The sequence below is a fragment of the Rattus norvegicus genome, chromosome 3 (assembly GCF_036323735.1).
Source record: "Rattus norvegicus strain BN/NHsdMcwi chromosome 3, GRCr8, whole genome shotgun sequence".
NCBI lineage: Eukaryota > Metazoa > Chordata > Mammalia > Rodentia > Muridae > Rattus > Rattus norvegicus.
In genome coordinates this window covers 171,266,573-171,285,606 of record NC_086021.1, presented here as the reverse complement: position 1 = coordinate 171,285,606, position 19,034 = coordinate 171,266,573, and the positions used below count along the sequence as shown (strand labels likewise).

Sequence of the window (19,034 nt, the reverse complement as noted above, 5' to 3'; positions counted from 1 at the left end):
CCTCTGACCTGCCCTTCCATCTATACTTCCTTCTCTGATTCTCATTCACCTCCCCATGACCCCGCCCCACCCCCACTCTAATATGAGAACCCTGCGATTCCTTGGTCCCAGGTAGATAACCCCAAATGACATTCCAACCTTAACATCCTTCAGTGAGTCATATATTTCAAGTCTCTTTTGCCAGGTATGAGTATGTATATTCACAGGTTTTAGGTATTAGGTATGGGTGTGTTTGAGAGATATTATTCCACCGACGACACTTTTTTTTTCATTTCATGGTTAATTTGCAAAACTCTTGTAATACTTGACTGTTCCTTTATGTACTAAGTGTTTTGTGGGCTGACTCATTTATTCCTGGCAGTGACCCTACTGGTGGTGGGTTTTTGACAAATCCATTGTATATAGAATGAAAGAGAGAAGCAGGAGAGGAAAAGATATTAAAGTGTTATAAATAAATCAGGCTGGACAATATCTATCTAATAGTTCATCACAGACATAACTGTAGTACTATGGTATTCTTGCACTGCCTTGCTAAGAAATGGGGAAAATGGACCCCTTGGGTAACTTTGTATCTTCTGAAGTTCATTCAGCACCTTTTCAAATCAGGGTTCAATTCTCATTTTTGCCAGAATCTTCTCTACATCCTTATCACACTAATGCAAAAGGTGTGCGTATGTGTGCATGTGAATGTGTGTGTGTGTGTGTGTGTGCATGTGAGTGTGTGTGTGTGTGTGTGTGCGTGTGTGTGCATGTGTGTGTTTGGTACCTTCTCATACCTGGGCCTAAACTGTATCACCTCTTGCAAGGATACCCCAAGGCATGCACTGGTGGTTGACAGTGCATGGATACCCCAGTGCCTTCTGATATTTGCATGGCTTGATACTGATCATGCTGGGTCATTTATGGCATGCATGGGAGGGAGGCTATGGCCACCTCTCTTCCTGTCCTGACTTTTGAAAGTGACATATACTTTGAGACTTGTAAGAGTGGAGGTGAGACATATTTGAGGCAGAAAGCCTTAAGGATGTTAAAATAACAAAACAAAGGAAAATGTCCCCTTTGACTCTCCTGACTAGTTTGAAGTAGGTCCCTCCCTCTGGTGGGAGCTTCGGTGACTCTGCTCTCTGTCTCTTGGTTCACTGTATCTTTGTGGCATTGCCAATCCTCAGTGGCCTCATGAGCCACCATGCAGCTGATTGGGTGCCTGGCCCTGCCTGTTGCTGTGTCCCCATCCTAACATGTCCCCAATGGGAGGTGGGTTGGAAAATGCCAGGAGAAATGGGTTCCGGATGTAGAGAAATTATTTACTTCACAGAAGAAGCAACAGAGATCACATGTGGAAAGGCTTGGGGCCTGGGAATCATAAATCACCAGGTTTCTCTAAATCCATCCAGACAATTAAAACCCTCCATTTCACTTAGAGATAAAAATTACATTAAGGCAGGCAATGGGGATAACGTCTTAGGGAAAAAATGTTTGACTTGATGCTAGAAAGCCTGGATGAGGGATGTGTTTGCTCTGCATATTTATTTAACCTCTATGACATTTGATTCTTCTGAGAAGAGCAGCAATAACACATAGCTCGACAAGGCTGTGAAGATTAAATGGAGAATTATACAAAAGCACCCAGCCCAGGGTCTGCCACCTATTAGGTGCTTAGTAAACAGCCACTCAAAATACATCCTCATGCACGCTTTACCAGTTATTCTAGTTTGCTACTGTGAAAGAATCTATTTAGCCCCGAACATCACACCTAAAACTTGGGTTGCCAAAGACTAACACTTATGTGTATTTGCCATGATCTTGGAAATCTTGGTAAAGTTGCCACAGGAAGTGAATGGAGTCTTGTCTCTTGGGCACCCATAGTCTCAAGTAGGGATCAGTCATGGGCCAGGATGTGTAGAATGTTCACCTAACACAGAGCCACATACCTGGCTTTGAGACCGTGGTGTAAATGATAAGGGAACTTCCTAGAGATGGGGGCGAGCTGTACATAGGTTTTCAGGGGAGAGGGGCTGTTCCCAGGCACATAGAACATTCCAGGCAGAGGAAAGAACATGTGACACAGAGGGGCGGTAGGGAATCCCCTATCTATAGTGACAGCCTGGTGCAGGTGGGCTCATAGTCTATTGGTAGGTAAGATATCAGTCACAAGCCGAGGTGATCAAAGGCAGGCTGATTGCGAGTGCTCTGTATGGACTTGGGTTTGTTAATATGTTGCAGTCTGTCTTGGAGGAAATACTGTGGACTCTGCTCGCGAGATAGGGGAAAATAGAAGGAAGGCTCAAGGAATGTATGTAACTTCAAACGTGTGCTGAGCAAGGAGCTGAGGTGATTAGGAGGAGCTTTTGTTCCAGCTCCTTCCAATCAAGCATCCCCCCTCTTGAATTATCTTCTCTCTCCCTTCCTTTATACTTTTGAGAAGAGATCTTATCATGCAGACTGGTCTCAGACTTATAAGCCTCCTCGACTTCTAGAGTGCTGGGCTGACAGACATGTGCTAGTGCACTTAGTGACTTAGACTTATTTATTTATTTAATTTTAGTCAGAACCATAGTTCAGTCTAGATAGAAACTGTCAATCTGTTTCAAGAGAGTCCTGGGCCCCAGGAGCATGCAAGGGTCATGGGGTCTATGTTTATGGTTGCCAGAAAGCCTGTGATGCTAAGGTGTCTTCTCCCCTTCCCTTCCTGTGTCCTCAGCAATGGAATGGCAGAGACACGGCCCTCATGGTCACCCGGGTGGTCAACCACAGGCGCTTCTCAGCCACAGTGAGTGTGGCAGACACCTCTCAACGCAGTGTCTCCAAGTATCGCTGTGTGATCCGCTCAGACGGTGGGTCTGGCGTATCCAACTATGCAGAGCTGATCGTGAAAGGTGAGTACTGCTGTGCCACAACCTTACTGAGTAGCTGGTTACAGGCCCTCTTCACTCTAATTTTACACAGTGAGCCCCGTGGCTCTTACCTGTTGCTTTCTTCTCCCACACAACAGCACAAGAGAGGTTCCCCATCACTGATCTCTCAACACTCTCCAATATGACACACACACACACACACACACACACACACACACACACACACACACACACTGGGCAACCTCTAGTGTGAATTTATTTTTCAAATCAAGATGAACACATGTCGTTTGTGCTTTAATCATGTGCCACTGAAATATTTGTGAGGGGTTTCTAACTGAAAGTCCCACATAATGACAACGGTTTAGAAAGTATGTTGAAATAATGATCCTACCTCCCAGATGGTTTTAAGTTGATGTTTATCAGTTTTCTTGAGCTTGTTGGCCTTGAAAACTTGGCTTCAAGTTTCTGGCACTGTTTGAGAAGGCAGTGGAACCTTTAGGAGGCTGAGCCTTGCTAGAGGACGTACATCACTGGGAACAGGCTTTGAGAGGCCATAGCCTCATCCTCATCCAACTGCTAGCTGGCTCTCCCTGCTTTGTGTTTGTGATTAAAGGTGTGATTTCTCTTCACCTTTCTCTGGTTGCCAGCTGCCAGGCCTCCCTACCATTAGGGACCCCCCCTTCTATGATTGCAAGCCCAAGCAAACTTTGCCTTCCTTAAATTGCCTAGTGCCAGTGTTTGTCACATCAACAGAAAAGTAGCCCCTCCTATAGTTCCTCATCCCATTCCTCCTTCCCCCTGTCTCCAAGATGTCCCCAGCCTACCCTGACTCCCACTCCAACACTGTCAGGTCTCCCCACTCCCTGGGGCCTAGTCTCTGGAGGATTAGGCACACCTTCTACCACTGAGTCCAGACCAGGCCGTCCTCTGCTATATATGTGTCAGGGGCTTTGGACCAGCTAGTATATTTGCCTGGTTGGTGGCTCATTGTCTGAGAGATCTCAGGGGTCCAGGTTAGTTGAGACTGCTGGTCTTCCTATGGGATTGCTCTCCTCATCAGCTTCTTCCAACCTTTCCCTAATTCAACCACAGGGGTTCCCGACTTCAGTCCAATGGTTGGGTGTAAATATCTGTGTCTGTCTCAGTCAGCTGCTTGTTGGGCCTCTAGGGGACAGCCATGCTAGGTTACTGTCTGTAGGTACGCCATAGGCCCAACTTGGGATCCATCTCAAGGAGAGACTCCAAGACTTGACACTATTACTGATGCCATGGCATTTTCCTCTTTTCAAGTATCCCTGTCTTCATAGTTGTTTAGGCGTTTCCAGGTATTTCTGTTTTGTCATTTCTTCCTTTCAGTGTGCAACATCAGCACAGTCCCCTGATCACGAATTTCTGTGTGTGTGTGTGTGTGTGTGTGTGTGTGTGTGTGTGCGCGCGTGTGTGTTATACAGAACCAGATTCTTTCCTTAGATCAATTTCTCAGGAAGTTGAGTTGGTAGGCATATGAACATCTTTATGGATTTTTCTTCTTTGTATTGCAATATTGCTTCTGCAAAGAAGGGTTTGATGGTTTACACAGGCATCAACAGTGTGTGAATGTATTCATTTTATCACTGCTATGTTCACTGATTAAAATTTCAGTATAGCAATATTTAGTGAATGAAATAATGAACCTGTTCATATTATGCCAGCTGTAGAATAATACCTGCTGTGTTTGAGGGGAGAAAAAAAATAAATGCTTGATTCTCAGAAGGCTATGAATTTCTGCTATTGCTGTTGCTTTGCATTTGTTTGAGCTTCGGTTGGTATAAAAACTTTGCATTGTCTTAGCTGAGTCTGCGTGTTTGATGGCTTTAATGGGGCCAGAATGGAGATCCCTGTCTGGACCCCTGGACCCTCTCTTCTGACCTGTCCTGACCTCAGGTGAATATGGGAGTGGAAGATGATGTAATGTGACTCTCATCACCTTGTCTCCTTTCCTACTTCAATGGTTAACCTTGGTTGTCAGTTTGACAGGATCTAGAATCATCTATGAGACAAGTCTCTGGCTGTGCCTATCAGGAGTTGCCTTAGGACGCTACCTGTGAGGCATTATCTATATTGAATCAACATGGAGAAGATATGTTAACCGAAGGCAGCATTGTTAAATTCACTGAGGTCCTGGAGTGGATAAGAAGGAGAAAGTGAGTCATAGCATTCATTTCCCTCTGCTTCATGATTGTGGATGAAATGCCACCAGCTACCTCAAGTCACTGCTGCCACTACTCTCTACCTACCATGATGAACCTCACTGTGGATCCAAACTAAGCCCTCCTTTGCACTGATTTTAACAGGGCATTTTATCAAAGCATAGACATAGGAAGGAAAATAATGTACCTGCATAGCTCGTATCACACTCCACAAGAGTCACTTCCCTCTGCTTATACTTTGTTCGTCTCCCTTTTGTGAACTGAGCTCTGGGAAAGGAAGAGTGATATCTTGACTCCTTGAGTTGTTCCCATTCATGGGTTATACCTAGCAGGGTTCTGTGCTCACTGGACCCCAGAAGTTGCTAATGTTTGACCAATTTCATCTGCATGGTCCCATCAATTCATGAGTCTCAACCTTAAGATTTCTGTGGACTGATTGATATGTGAGGAAATTATTGGTTTCATCAGGCATTTATTGCATCACCAGAATGTTATGAACCTTTAAGCCGAAGATCAACAAATTAGGTGGTCATGAAAAATATAATAAAAAAAAAGTACCTTTAAGTTCATTTACACAAAGTACCATTAATATATAAAAGAAACCACCACTTTGGTCACATCAGGCTCAGATATTTGAACACCACCCCCAGCCCCCAATCCCACGAGATTGATTCATGTGACACAGTGGCCTTTGCAGGCTTTTCCAATACTCCATGAATGGATAATTTCCTGAACTGTCGCCAGGGGCACTCACTGTGCTTTTTCATGATTTATTCCCCACTGTTATGAAAGTCCTGCAGTGGAACACCCCATCCTCTTATATTTGCACCCATCTTCCAGGCAGACACCTTGCATGTAACTTGCCTGGCGTTAAGTGGGAGTGAGGGGGAGGGATGGACTACAGAAGTCACTGCTGCACCCCTAACATTTGTACTAACACAAAAATGGGGCCAGAAAAATGCTTGCTCTGTTCTTTCCTTGTGTCTTCTACTTAGAGTCGGGGGAAAAGGTATGGAGGAGTGCTAATCCACAGGCTGCTGGGGCAGTGGATTTGCTGAAGCAAGGTTGCCTAGGTTTGGAGAGGTGGCCATGGGAACAGTGGTTTGTCTTTTTGTTGGCTGTTGCCAGCAGAAGCTTACTTTAGGCAAAGGGGCCGGCATGAGCTCTGGTAGCCAAGTATGTCAATATGACCCAGAAGCTGTTGCTACTTCATAACCCCTCTCCATGCTCTCTCCTTTGAGAGTTGTGCTAGGAGGCTCCATGGTTCCTTCACAGCAGACAATGGTGCATTGGTACTTTGTGTAATCCGACCCTGTCTAATGAGACTTTGATGAAATTCATCCACTTTCTTTTTTTGGCACAGGATTTCACATGTTTTTAGTGCCTCTTTCCCACATGTTTTCATGTTGACTGGGTGATAAGTCATTTGCTGAGTCCCTTCTATCCAGAAGAGTCCCCTCACATATGCTGTCTCGTTTTATCTCAATTGCAGGCAAGCACACTGGTTTTATTTCAACCCCTGGAAAGCTAGCCCAGCAGTGTTGAGGAGCTGAGGGTCATCCTAAGGGGAAAGCTGAGGTTAGAGCTGAGTCTGAAGTGTGATGCTTTATTTATGTTGGAGAGCCAGGGAATTGGGATCTTTTTGGCTCCTGATATGACAATGTTATAATCAGTGCCACAGAGATGCAGATAACAGGGAGAAGGCAGACTCTCCTCTCCACAATACATAGAAGAAATGAGAGGCAGGGTCACTCAATGGTACCCATAGGAAACCAGTCAGCCTGCAGTGTTTGTCCAGTGACTACTGGAAGGCAGAGGATGAGACCATTTGAGGACAGATTCTTATGAAGAAGGCCGCTCCCCTCTAAAGTCTTTAGTTTTGGCTGAGCCAGTGGCCTACATGAAACGTTTGAATTCAAAATGAGAAGAAAAATAGTAGCCACCCCTTTATTGGGGAAAGGAGAAATATCTGGAAAACAATAGAAACCAAGTCTCCTCAAGGGCTATTTGCTGTTGGAGCAGTAGCCCACAGTGTTATCCTTCCTCTTGAGTGGTGACAGATTTTACTCATCATCCAGATGGGCTGAGGAGTCAAGCATGAACATCCAGCTGTGACTTTCTTCCACATACACATGTGCATTGTTAATGCCTGCGTCAAGATGTTTAGCTTGGAATCCCTGGCCTATCTCCATCCATCGATGTGACTTAGAACATGATAGAAGTCTCTCAAGGCCTCAGCTGTTACATCTGGAAACAGGGTTATAGGCTCTTATCCCTGGGAGGATATTGTGAGGGAGAAATGAGATGATCAGTTCAGAAGTGCTTGGAGCTGTCTGATAACTCATGCTCTAAGAAGTGAGCAAATAAATGGCACATCAGGTAGGCGTCCCCAGGTAAGGACATGAAGGGCTCAGTGAGCAGGACTGGGCATCTCATCCAGTACCTCCGTTGCCTTGGAGATATCATTTAAGGCCTTTGTTTAATCCCCATGTAGTAATATTTGAGCATAAGGAAAGAAGGAAGATATATTAAAATGTAGCCAGGGAGCATCAGCGTTAGAGGCTCTTAAGTAAGAGCTCTCCGGGTCCTCGCTAATGTCTACCTTTTTCTGATGCGTCATAGAAGCTCAGTCGATAGTCCTGCTGTCACGAACATCCCATGGTCACATGGGCAATCTTTTATGCTTTGTGTCATTCATTCAGACGGTGATCTCTCTATGACTGAGAGCCCTCCACTACCTGAGGTGCCAGGGCTAGAGGAAGGCCTGTGCAACGGCTTCCATGGCAGGTGTTCGCACTGAGATGAGCAGAGCAAGTCCAGGCTGAGTCCCTGCCTCTCTGCAAGCTAGCATGCCCTCATGGTGCCTCACCAGCAGCCTAGCAGAATGAAAATCAGGGCCTTGGAAGAGGCAGCCTAATCTTAGCTGTAGGTAGTATCAGCATTCGCTAGGCAACTCAGTCCGCAATGAAAGCAAATTGGAATTACTTAATTCTGAAGAGCTGTTTATTGAGTTGTGATAATGTACTGGCTATATGTTAGATTACTCTGTAATTGAGGTTTCACTCAGTTGACAGCCCATCCTGTGCCTACCTGTTCCAGGCCACTGCTCATAAATGTTCTCATTTCCCCCCCCCCCACCTGTTTCTGAGCTTGTGTGTGTCTTCCATTTCGTGGTATTTTGCTTGGCTAAAGGACGTGGCTGTCCTAAACCGGTGCTACTCAGCTGCATTCTAATATTCACACATTGGTGATTTTTAAATGTGTTGTCCAAGCCCATTTCATATCCTACCAGGTACTCAGAACATTTCACCATGGGGTTAGTACCTCTAAAAAATGACAGGTATGCGTGGATCATCAGGTGAGTCCAACTGGGGCAGAGTGGTTGAGTCAAGATTAGAGGCTGCAGATTAGAACACACCTAAACTTCAATTTTGACCTTAGTTCCTACTGCCTGCAGTGACTTCAGGCAAAGCTCACATTTACTCCTGGCTCCATTTTCCTTGTCAACACAATGGGATAAATATATTTATCAGATGGATTCCGTCTTAGTGTCCTATTGCTGTGAAAAGACACCATGCCAAGGCAACTGTTATAAAAGAAAGGCTTCAATTGGGACTAGTTTACAGTTTCAGGGATTTAGCCTATTATCAGGGCAAGGGTCATTCTGGCTTGTAGGCAGACATGTTGTTGGAGAAATAACTGAGAGTTCTTCAACCAGATCTATGGGCAGCGAGGAGAGAAAGTATCTGGGCTTGGCCTGGACTTTTGAAAACCTAAAATTCCATCTCCAGTGACACACTTTTTTTGAACAAGGCCACACCTCTTGATCCTTTCAAATAGCACTACTCTCTTGAGACCAAGCATCAAAATTTATGAGTCTGTGAGTGTCATTCTCATTCTAACTGCCACAGCTTTATTGGCCAGAGAGACAATGTCATGTGTATAGACCCTAGCCCTAGTAAGTACCCACAGTATTATGTCTGTCATTATCAACGATTTTAAGTTTTGCAATTTTTAGGGGACATTGCCCAAAGGCTCTGTGCATTGTTCTTTGTCCTGGCTGTCCCAGATGCTGTTCCAGATTGTGGAGACTTAACTTGAAGTTACATTTAGGACTCACTCTTTTATAAGAGAGAGGACCAAGGTCATCAGATCCAGCTTGTGGGTGATGTCAGATGCAGAAGTGCTTTACTTACAATGTTCAGTATTGTCTTGTTTATTCTGTTTTCTTCTTTAAATATTGTATTTTTTCATGCTTAAAAGCTATTTGAAGACATGTAAAGATTCTACACCTCAAATCATCTTGTATTCTGAGTTGGTGACAGACTCAACATGCTATGTTCTAAACATGCTTTCCCTGCAGCTGGCCATTCTCTTATCTTAGTCTTTCTTGCTCACTTACTACTCTGAATCTGTGTCTTAGTCACTGTTTTATTGCTATGAAGAGACATCATGACCATGGCAACTCTTAAGCAGGAAAGCATTCAATTGGGACCTTCTTATAGTTTCAGGGATTAGCCCACTATCATCATGGTGGGGAGCATGGTAGCATGCAGGTGGTCATGGTGTTGGAGAAGTAGATGAGAGTTCTACAACCAGATCTGCAGGCAGCAAGAAGAAAGGCATTAGACCTGGGTTAAGCATTGGAAACCTTAAAGCCCAGCCCCAGTGACACACTTCCTCCAGCAAGGCCACACCTCCTAATCCTTTCAAAGAGTTCCACTCTCTGGTGACTAAGCATTCAAGCATAGGACTCTAGGTGGAGACCATTCTCATTCAAATCAATCTGTACATACTTGTGGTCAAGCTATATTTGGAAATCTGGAATGACTGAAGCTATTGACTCCTTTTTATCTTCTTTTCAGTTACTATTTATTGAGTCAAGAACATGTCAGATGCTATGATAAGTTTGTGGTATAGCTAGAGGGCACATGCAAACTTACAGCACATATCATGGAGTTAATATCGGGCACCTGCTACATGAGCATAGGCATCTTAACAATAACCTTCCGAAGCAGGTTGTTAATGACCTCCTTCTACAAATAAAGGAGCAAAGATGGATATTTCTCAAGTTCATATAGCTTTCAAGAGGCAAATAGAAACCTGCCTATATCTCCCTTCCATTTCATATTTCCTGCAAAATCCAGAGTGGTAGGTCCTGAAACACAATGTGAAGTGAGCAATGCAGTCTTGAAAAGGGTGGGAAGGAGGCTCTGAGTCATCCCATAAATGATGGATCCTGTGGCCTTGGCAAGTGTGGGGACAGAGATAGGCTGGGTCAGTTTTGAAACATGACAAGCAAGAATCAAATAAAGAGATACCCAATGGTGACATGTTTGGGTGTGGCAATGAAAGTCAGGGCTACTCTTAGAGTCCTTGCATCAGCATAAGAGCTGGATCCTTATTCTAAAGGAGTCATGGGACTCCAGGACATCCTCATGCATGGTTCACAGATGGTACAAGGCCATGAAGTCCGATCTCTGCCTTTACTCTGCATCCATCCCTGGACTTGCCTATGGACGGCAGCTAGACTTTTCAGGTAGGTATACTCATGACATATCCTGTGTTCGGGAAATGAATGAGGCAGTTCAGGGGATTGGGATGTCTAGAGTAAGATTAGGGGTCTGTGGGTGAATTCAAGAGGCTATTGATTTAGCATTTGAACAGAGAAATGTCATCCAATAAAGGGAGCATTGCCACTCTAAACACCTGAGTCTCAGTTTTCCTGGAGAGAGTGGATTTTAAAGTTAAGACCCTGGCTTGCTAGGAAGTTGGAACATTGATATTTCTCCCAAGTCACTAGTTAAGGACTCCTTCTGTGGATGCTGATGAGGGCCCCTCTGCATTTTGGAGAAAGTCTGTTTTAACTGAGAATGGGATATGAGAGTGGCAAGTCAGCCAGACACATAGAAATAGAAAGATCTGAGCTTCAGGAGTAGGACACAGACCTTCTCCAGGGACTCCACAGTGTCTGTGGCCTTCTGAAACATCCAAAGCTGCTGGCTGTTGCTTCCTCAGGGAGAGCAACTGTAGAGAACAAGTGCATGCTGAAGAAGAGGTAATGCTTCCATGGGTGTCTTTCTTGGAGCCATTGAAGCACTACAAAACCTCCATTTTTAACTAGACGTATTTTTCTTGTGGTAGTAGTCAGAGGCAGCAATAACATCAACAATAAAGATATCTAGGGTGTAGGTAGTAACCCAGAGGCCAAGCTTGGGGTTCAAGAACATGAGCTGAGGTCTACCTTCTTTCCTATGTGAATCTAGCTTCCCACGTCAGTGTAGAAGCCACCACCCTCTACCACCTCTGTTCTTCTATGTGCTAGGGCAGATTGCTTGCATAGGGCATGCTGCTGACTATCCTCACCTTCTTGGGGGCATCCAGCCTCTGTTGCAACTCTTGGCTCCCTCTACTGCCATTGTAAAAGCAGCTACAGGAAATACACAGATGAAAATATACATGCCTGACAGTCCCAGCACGTTATGTCGAGAGACAGGAAGAGGACTGGATTTGTCATGCCCCATTCTGTTCAGCTGGATGATATTTCCAGCTGCCTTCTTGCCTGAATCTTGCCCGGCCAAGGCCTGCTTTTCCTGTCACATCCTGAATGATAATTTGAAAGCACATTTTCCATCCTAGTATTTCTTTGTAAAGCCTTCAGAGTTGGGGAGGTGACTCACTCATTAAAGTACTAGTCATGCAAGCTTCAGGGAGCTAAGTTCAGATTCCCCACCACATAGATAAAGGCTGCAATAATGGCATGTGTCTATAATCCCCGAACGTGGATGTTAGAGATGGGAGGATCCGTTGAACTTATTGGCCAGACAGCCTCCAGGTTGCATGGGAAGACCTTGTTTCAGATAGTAAGGTTGAGAGGACTGAAGAAAGATACAAGGTGCTGATCAGCTACACACACACACACACACACACACACACACACACACACACACACACACAGCTTCCGCGCAATGCATGCTACATATAAACACATAACCTTCAGCAGTTTATATCATAGTCAGAACACAGTTTACACTCTTCTTCTTCACTAGGGCCTTTAGGTCTGGTTTCTCTCTGTCTCTTTGGTTTCTGACATCCAATTGCACATTAGTCTTACCCCTTCTCTAAGTACACTGATCCTTCTCTTCTTTGAAAGATAACAAGCTAGTTCTGACCTCAGGACCTTTGTACTTGCTTTTCTCTTTGCTGGAAGTCTTTTTTTTCTGGTAATTAAATAACTCCCTTGTTTTGTTCACACTGACCTCTGCCCTGACATCAGCCTCTCAGAGAGGCCTCTGACTGTCCCCTTTAACAGAGTACTCACCCCAGTTTCAGATCTATCTTCTGCAACTTTAACCCTTTATGCTATACTTTGACTTCCTTTTGCATGTAAGAGCCAATGCTAAGCAAAATATCTAAGATAATTAACATGTGAAAAGAAAAAAAGCAACTTTGTTTTGAAATCTATTGCTTGGGATTTTTTTTGGTGGAGTATTGAAAAGTAATGGTGAGGGCATCACATCGTCAAGCAAACTTGTAAATGTCTAGACTCACTCAGATTGGAGAGGAGTTCTTAGGAAGAGGTACCGGGAGCTTCAAAACAAACAAACAAACAAACAAACAAACAAACAAACAAACACCTAGTTGAAGCCAAATCATGGGTTACAAGCTAAAGGCCTATGTTCTGCCCAAGACAGCTTTCCAAAAAGCTCTCTATGGAGACAGCTCACTCTCTGGATAGCTCATTTCTTACAGGCCAAAAGCCCACTCTTTTATTTACATATCAATTCAGTCATTACCCTAGATTACCTTCTGATTATCTTATGAATCAGCATCTTATGACTCCAGCCCCTTAAATCCTAGAAACAGAAAGCATATTTCTTTTAAATGTTGTAACTGAATTCAGAGATCTGCCTGCTTTTGTCAGCACAGACAATGAGCTTGCTGGATGGGATCCTGTCCTGAGATTACCGTTTCCACCATGCCTGGGCCCAACATAGCTCTGTCCCAGGCTGATGTTAAACTCAAGAATCTGCCTCCTTTGTATTTGCCTGCCTTTGTATTTTCCTGACAAGCTGGCTCTCAGTGCAGCTGCCTTTTTTCTTTTAGACCTTTGAAACTTCTCATACAATTCCGATTGCATCCTTATATTTTGCACAGTTATAAAATTATATAGTCTTGAACTCATGTTTTCAGAATTCTTTCCTACAGCCTTAAGGGCTGTCCTGAAGGTCTCAGTATTTACCATTTTGCTGAAACATTAGTCACACCCTTGCCTCCTGAACTCTTGCTGTCTCTGATTATCATGGAGTCATTAATTTGGCAGGGAGAATATTTCACAATAACCTTGACAGGGAAAGTATTTCTCACAGAAAAAAGCATGAAATAAAAATATTTTTTATATATACTAACAAGCCTTATGTGCACAGCAACCATCAACACTGGTGGAGGCTCATGCTCTCCTGGTTCTGTTCCAGGGGTGATGACCATGATAACCATACCACACTATCCCTTCCATGTGGCCGAGCAGGACTCAGCACAAACTTCTCACTTGATAGCCAGGAAGAAAAGGCAGAAGAGACTAAGGTCCTGCAGTTTCCTGGATGGGAAACCCTAGATGACTTATAGCCTGCTTTAGTTACTTTTGTATGACAATGACCAAAGTTTCAACCAAGAACTAAAGGAAGTATTTATCTTAGCTCACACTTTCAGGAAACTTAATCCCTAATGTCTTGATCAAAATGTTCTTGAGCAAAATGGCATAGGAGTATGTGACTAAAGGAATCCTTTGTGATAGACAGGAATCAGAGAGATCAAAGAGAAGAAGCTATAGGAGGTAGCCAGGGAAAGAGAAGAATCCCAAGGTCATGCTTACCTTTACCTACATCCACCAAAGGCACAACCTTTTATTTTCCACCACTTCTTAATGTATGATGCCATTGTATTATTACTCCATCAAAGGTTTTAATCCATTCAGTAGGTCACAGGTCTCTGATCTAATTGTCTTTGAAACTGGGGTTCTGTTATAGATAAACCTAGAAAAGGGCTTTACTTATCTCCTAGTCATTTCAGTTTCAGATCAAGTCAACAGTAGTAACCATTATAGGTGTCCCAGTAGGCCTTCTCATCTTAAGAGTGCCACCACCTCCCAACAGATCTTCAAGGGACTGTATTGACTTTTAGGTGGGAAGGCATTGGCATTTAACTGTATCAGGACTGTAGTTGCATGCTGCTCACATCTTCTGCTACAGCAGAGGTCCCTGAAGTGAGAAGCTTTGCAAGTCCAGTTTCCTGCTGGCTATAGCATGCTGAGACAGTACCTGGCACATGGGGCACCCATGCATCTGATCATGGAGTGTTCCAAATCACATCTACATGCATGAAACTCTACTAGGACCCCTTCACCATCCCTTCTTTATATGATTTTTACTAACGTTTTATCTTAGTTTTGATTGACACATAAGAACTGCACATTATATATGGGGCACAGTGAGATGCCTAAGTGTCTGAATGTGTTCACCTTGAGGGGATGCTTATTACCTTAATTGATGAGATGTTTCCTTCCTTCAGGGCCTCTCCTTGTTTGAACTCAATTTTCTGTCTACCCCTAAGGAAATTGTATCTCTTTTGTTTCTCTTTCTCTTTTCCTTTAAGCCTGCATCTCCTCCAGTGGAACCTGCAAGCTTTGTAATGCCCTGTGTTTTTCTTATGGTTTCCCTTTAATATATACTGGCTATAATTTAGAGCTTGAGTCTACATCCTTCAGTCATATTAATTATCTAGCCTGTCATATGGCCATTAGATCATCATATTTTTTAAAGTAAAAGGTCCTAGGCCCTCTTTAGTCCCCTTTAAGGGAAGACTCTTATGTCCTAATGAGTCCTATCTATTTTCTCAGGAGTGCTTCCTGTACAAGTATGTGTATCCAGTCCAAGTTAGACCTGAAAGTTCAATACCTTTTCATATTTTCCCACCCCTTGCCTCTCATTGCCTGCCAGTTCTCAGAGAAGCCCCAGCAGCCTCATTCTCTCTGCAGACTTAGTTTTCTATAGGAAGTCTTTTCAGGCTTCCACCCTAGTTTTGATTGATGCTCATATGATCCATTACCATAGTTATCATTACCAAGAATACATAGATTCAAAGTCTGAGGTCTTGGGTTCAGATTATGATCCAACTCTGTATTGACTATATTAATTGGGAATTTAATTCCGTGGTTCCTTAAACATAAAATGGAATGGAAGGCTAGCTTTCTTACATTAGGACAATGGTTATATAAGCAGAGATTCTAGGCAAACATGGTTCTCTCTCTCTCTCTCTCTCTCTCTCTCTCTCTCTCTCTCTGTGTGTGTGTGTGTGTGTGTGTGTATGTGTGTGTGTGTCTGTGTGTCTGTGTGTCTGTGTGCAATGCTTGTCTTTGTCAGTTTCATCATCTGCACATTCCCCAGCTGCCCCACCTCAGCCTCTCACTTTCTCGCTCTTGATAACATCCCCATTAGCTTTTCATAGGAAGAGAGAAAAGGCAGATGGAAAAAAGAGTGAAAAACTCAACTTGAGCATATGTGTGTGGGGGAAGCTAACAGGGAGATATCTTTGTATATTGTACTCTATACAGGCACAGAGACCAGCTTATTTTAAAGAAGCAAAAATGTGGATAAATAAAACCTGACAAGTATTGGTTCCCTTGAATTATTTTGACTACTTCATCAGCTGCATGCTGATGTGTTGAATTAACAGTTTTAACGCATTTGGAAATTAAATCAAATGGCAATTGCATTAAATCCTCATCCACTTGGAACATTCCCCTCCCGTGTTCAAATGGAAGAATGATGGGGTCCAGGGAATGAGCTGCAGGGTCTGTACTTGGCTGGCATTTGTGGGCCATCCATTGTGCACCAGCCACTTTGCTGGCTATCTGCACATGAGGTTTTATTTAACCTTCACTGTAGTCTTGCATTGGATGTGAAGATGCCGAGTCCCTGCTAGTCAGTCTCATGAATCACAACATCTAGGTGTGCCCTCCTTCTTATGTAAAGGAAATTGTTTCTTCTACTATTCCCACTGCTAACTTTCCTTAGTATCTTCTCGTCCAGACTTAACATGGAATATTGTTAAGGAACAAAGTTTTAGGCTCCACTAGGCTCAGTCAAACCACATGCTCTAGCTTTGGAAGGGTGCTGTGACTATCTCCTCAATCCCTTCACGGTAGCCTAATTCGCTTCTGAGATTTGGTATGTCTCCCTTGACCACTGCTCCTGAACTGTGCGTTGATTCCTCTGCCCACAGTGAATACATAGTGATATCACAGACAAATTTGATTTCCATACCTGGGATGGTGGAGTCCTGGTGTCTATGAGTGAAATTAATATATACTATCAAATATCTATCTGTCTTATAGTACACAGCATAACTCTGCAGGAGAGAATGGTCCAACCGCACAGGACTAGGAGGCAGAGGGGAAACTTTGGCCCAGACCAACTCCATGGGGAGATGATTTTATCCCTGATGTCTTAGTGTTGAGTTTCAGTCCTATGGCTTCTAGCCAGAAGTGGTATACAATGTGGGAAAAGGACAGTGGGGCTGGTTACATATAAAGACGTGACTCATGTTACTTGAGCCCAAGTCTTTCTATTTATTCTGATTTGAGTCATTAACTTTCACTTTCTCAATTTCCCTACTAAATACCTATGGAGACAGAAGAAGGAAAATGCAGGCTAACTCTGCACTGCTGGGATCTATGGAAATTCCTAGTTAAGTCTAAATAATACAGATGGCTAGATGACCATCATTTGAGTCTGCAGCATAGCTCCTAGAAGCAGTATTGCATCTAAATCTGGAAGAGAACAAGATAGATGCCTATCCTTTCTCTGAGAAGGGGACCAGTCTCTGTGACCAAGGACTACATTTCCCAGAACACTTCACTCTTGTTAGGCCCCTACATTTAATTGGCTGCAGTCAAAGGAGCATATATTTAAGAGCTGCATGTCCTCTCATGCTCAATCAGTTTAAAAGTAGGATCATTGGTTTCCACCCTCGCTCTTGAGACTTTGTCTGGGTGATAAATAGCCCAAGCTTCCAAGAGATGTCGCAGTCAAGTACTCAAGAAGCCTGGGTCCATGAATCACTTTCGGGAGAAGTGTCTGCTAAACTATTATTTAATCAGTAAAAAATAGTGTGTGTGTGTGAGTGTGTGCATGAGTGTGTGTGAGTGTGTGTGTGAGTGTGCATGTGTGTGAGAGTGTGAGTGTGAGTATGTGTGAATGTGTGTGTGAGTGTGGGTGTGTGTGAGTGTGTATGTGTGTGTCAGTGTGTGTGAGTGTGTGTGAGTGTGTGAATGTGTATGCATGAGTGTGTGTGAGTGTGTGTGTGTGTGAGTGTGTGTGACTCTGTGTGTGAGTGTGTGAATGTGTATGCATGAGTGTGTGTGTGTGTGAGTGTGTGCATGAGTGTGTGTGAGTGTGTGAGTGTGCATGTGTGTGAGAGTGTGAGTGTGAGTATGTGTGAATGTGTGTGTGAGTGTGGGTGTGTGTGAGTGTGTATGTGTGTGTGAGTGTGTGTGACTCTGTGTGTGTGAGTGTGTGAATGTGTATGCATGAGTGTGTGTGTGAGTGTGTGTGAGTGTGCGTGTGTGTGAGAGTGTGAGTGTGAGTATGTGTGAATGTGTGTGTGAGTGTGGGTGTGTGTGAGTGTGTATGTGTGTGAGTGTGTGTGAGTGTGTGAATGTGTATGCATGAGTGTGTGTGTGTGTGTGTGTGAGTGTGTGTTCAGCTACAATGCTTTAGGGCTTATTTGTTACAGTAGCTAGCAGTATCCTAATTAATACAAGTTGGATCAAGAAAAGTCATTAACAATGCCCCTAGGCTTAACCTCTTTGACCAAAGATTTCTAGACTGTTCAGTACAGACGGTAAGATGCATCTTCCCCTAGCCACCAATACTGGGCTCTAAAGTTCAAGCTATTACAACTCATAAGATGAACATATTTTTTTGGCAGGAGGAGTGGGGTGTTGAAATTTTAATTGCTTTATTGCAGCCACTGTTTATTGATGCCTTCATTTCCTCACTGTAGGCTAAATTCATTTCTGAAACTTGCAGCGTCTCCCTTGACCACTGCTCCTTAACTGGGGATGATTCCTTCTACCCACAGTGAACATGCAGTGATATCACAGACAGATTTGATTTTTATACGCGAGAGCCTACAAATTCAAGGACATGAAGACAAGCACTGCATCTTTATATGAGTGACAGGTTCTAGGGATAGCCTTGGCTATCACCTCTGAAGCTCAGGAGCCATGAGGCTCACGTGGTGGTTGACCTGATGGGATGTGTTGTTAACTCAGTCAGAAGGATAGGTCTTGCATTCCAATTCCGAGAACTAATGGGTCATGCCTGAAGCAGGACCTAGTACATTAGTTAGGATGTCCAACTGGTCATAGAAGCTGTCCCTGCGCCCAATCATCAGCCCAAGGTGACTAGCCTGCCAGTGGATCCCAGTGACTCCATGGGATGTGTAATGGTGGGGAGAGGAACTGGAGTCAAATGCTTTGCACCTCTTACTGCCAACCACTTAGCAGTAATCTGTATGAAGAAACCGGCGACATGTGGACGTGCCAGCAAAACAAAACGAGCAGTCAGTAGGAGGCAGATGCTGTGAAGCAAGCATCCCGGCAACTCAGGTAACCCTGATGGCTCGCACGGTCCTCAGAAAGGTTCTTTGTGCTAGTGTGACATTATTCTACAAACCCACACTATGTCTCCTGCCCCAGATATACTCATTCTCATCCACAGGGCCCCAAAACTGTGCATAGAGGATTACCTGAGAAGAGATATAACTCTCATCTTGTAGTCAAGTGAGCTTGGATGACAACTTCTCAGGTCCTCAGTTTCCCATTTGAGGAGAGTGTGGGAGGGTTGAATTAAAATGGTATGCTTCACTCATCCTTTGTCACTCTTGAACAACAGAATGGCCTCCTAAAAACAGTACAGGAAACAAATGA

General features: G+C 43.9%; 1 protein-coding gene across 19 annotated transcripts in view; it reads left to right on the top strand.

The window, feature by feature from the left end:
- The window catches only part of Ptprt (protein tyrosine phosphatase, receptor type, T), a 1,098,700-nt gene that overhangs the window by 422,086 nt on the left and 657,580 nt on the right, over window positions 1-19,034 (top strand). For all 19 annotated transcript variants that reach the window (NM_001108603.2, NM_001402009.1, XM_039105540.2 and 16 more), the window contains 1 exon segment: window positions 2,702-2,876. In NM_001108603.2, the coding sequence (NP_001102073.2) occupies window positions 2,702-2,876 (175 nt within the window).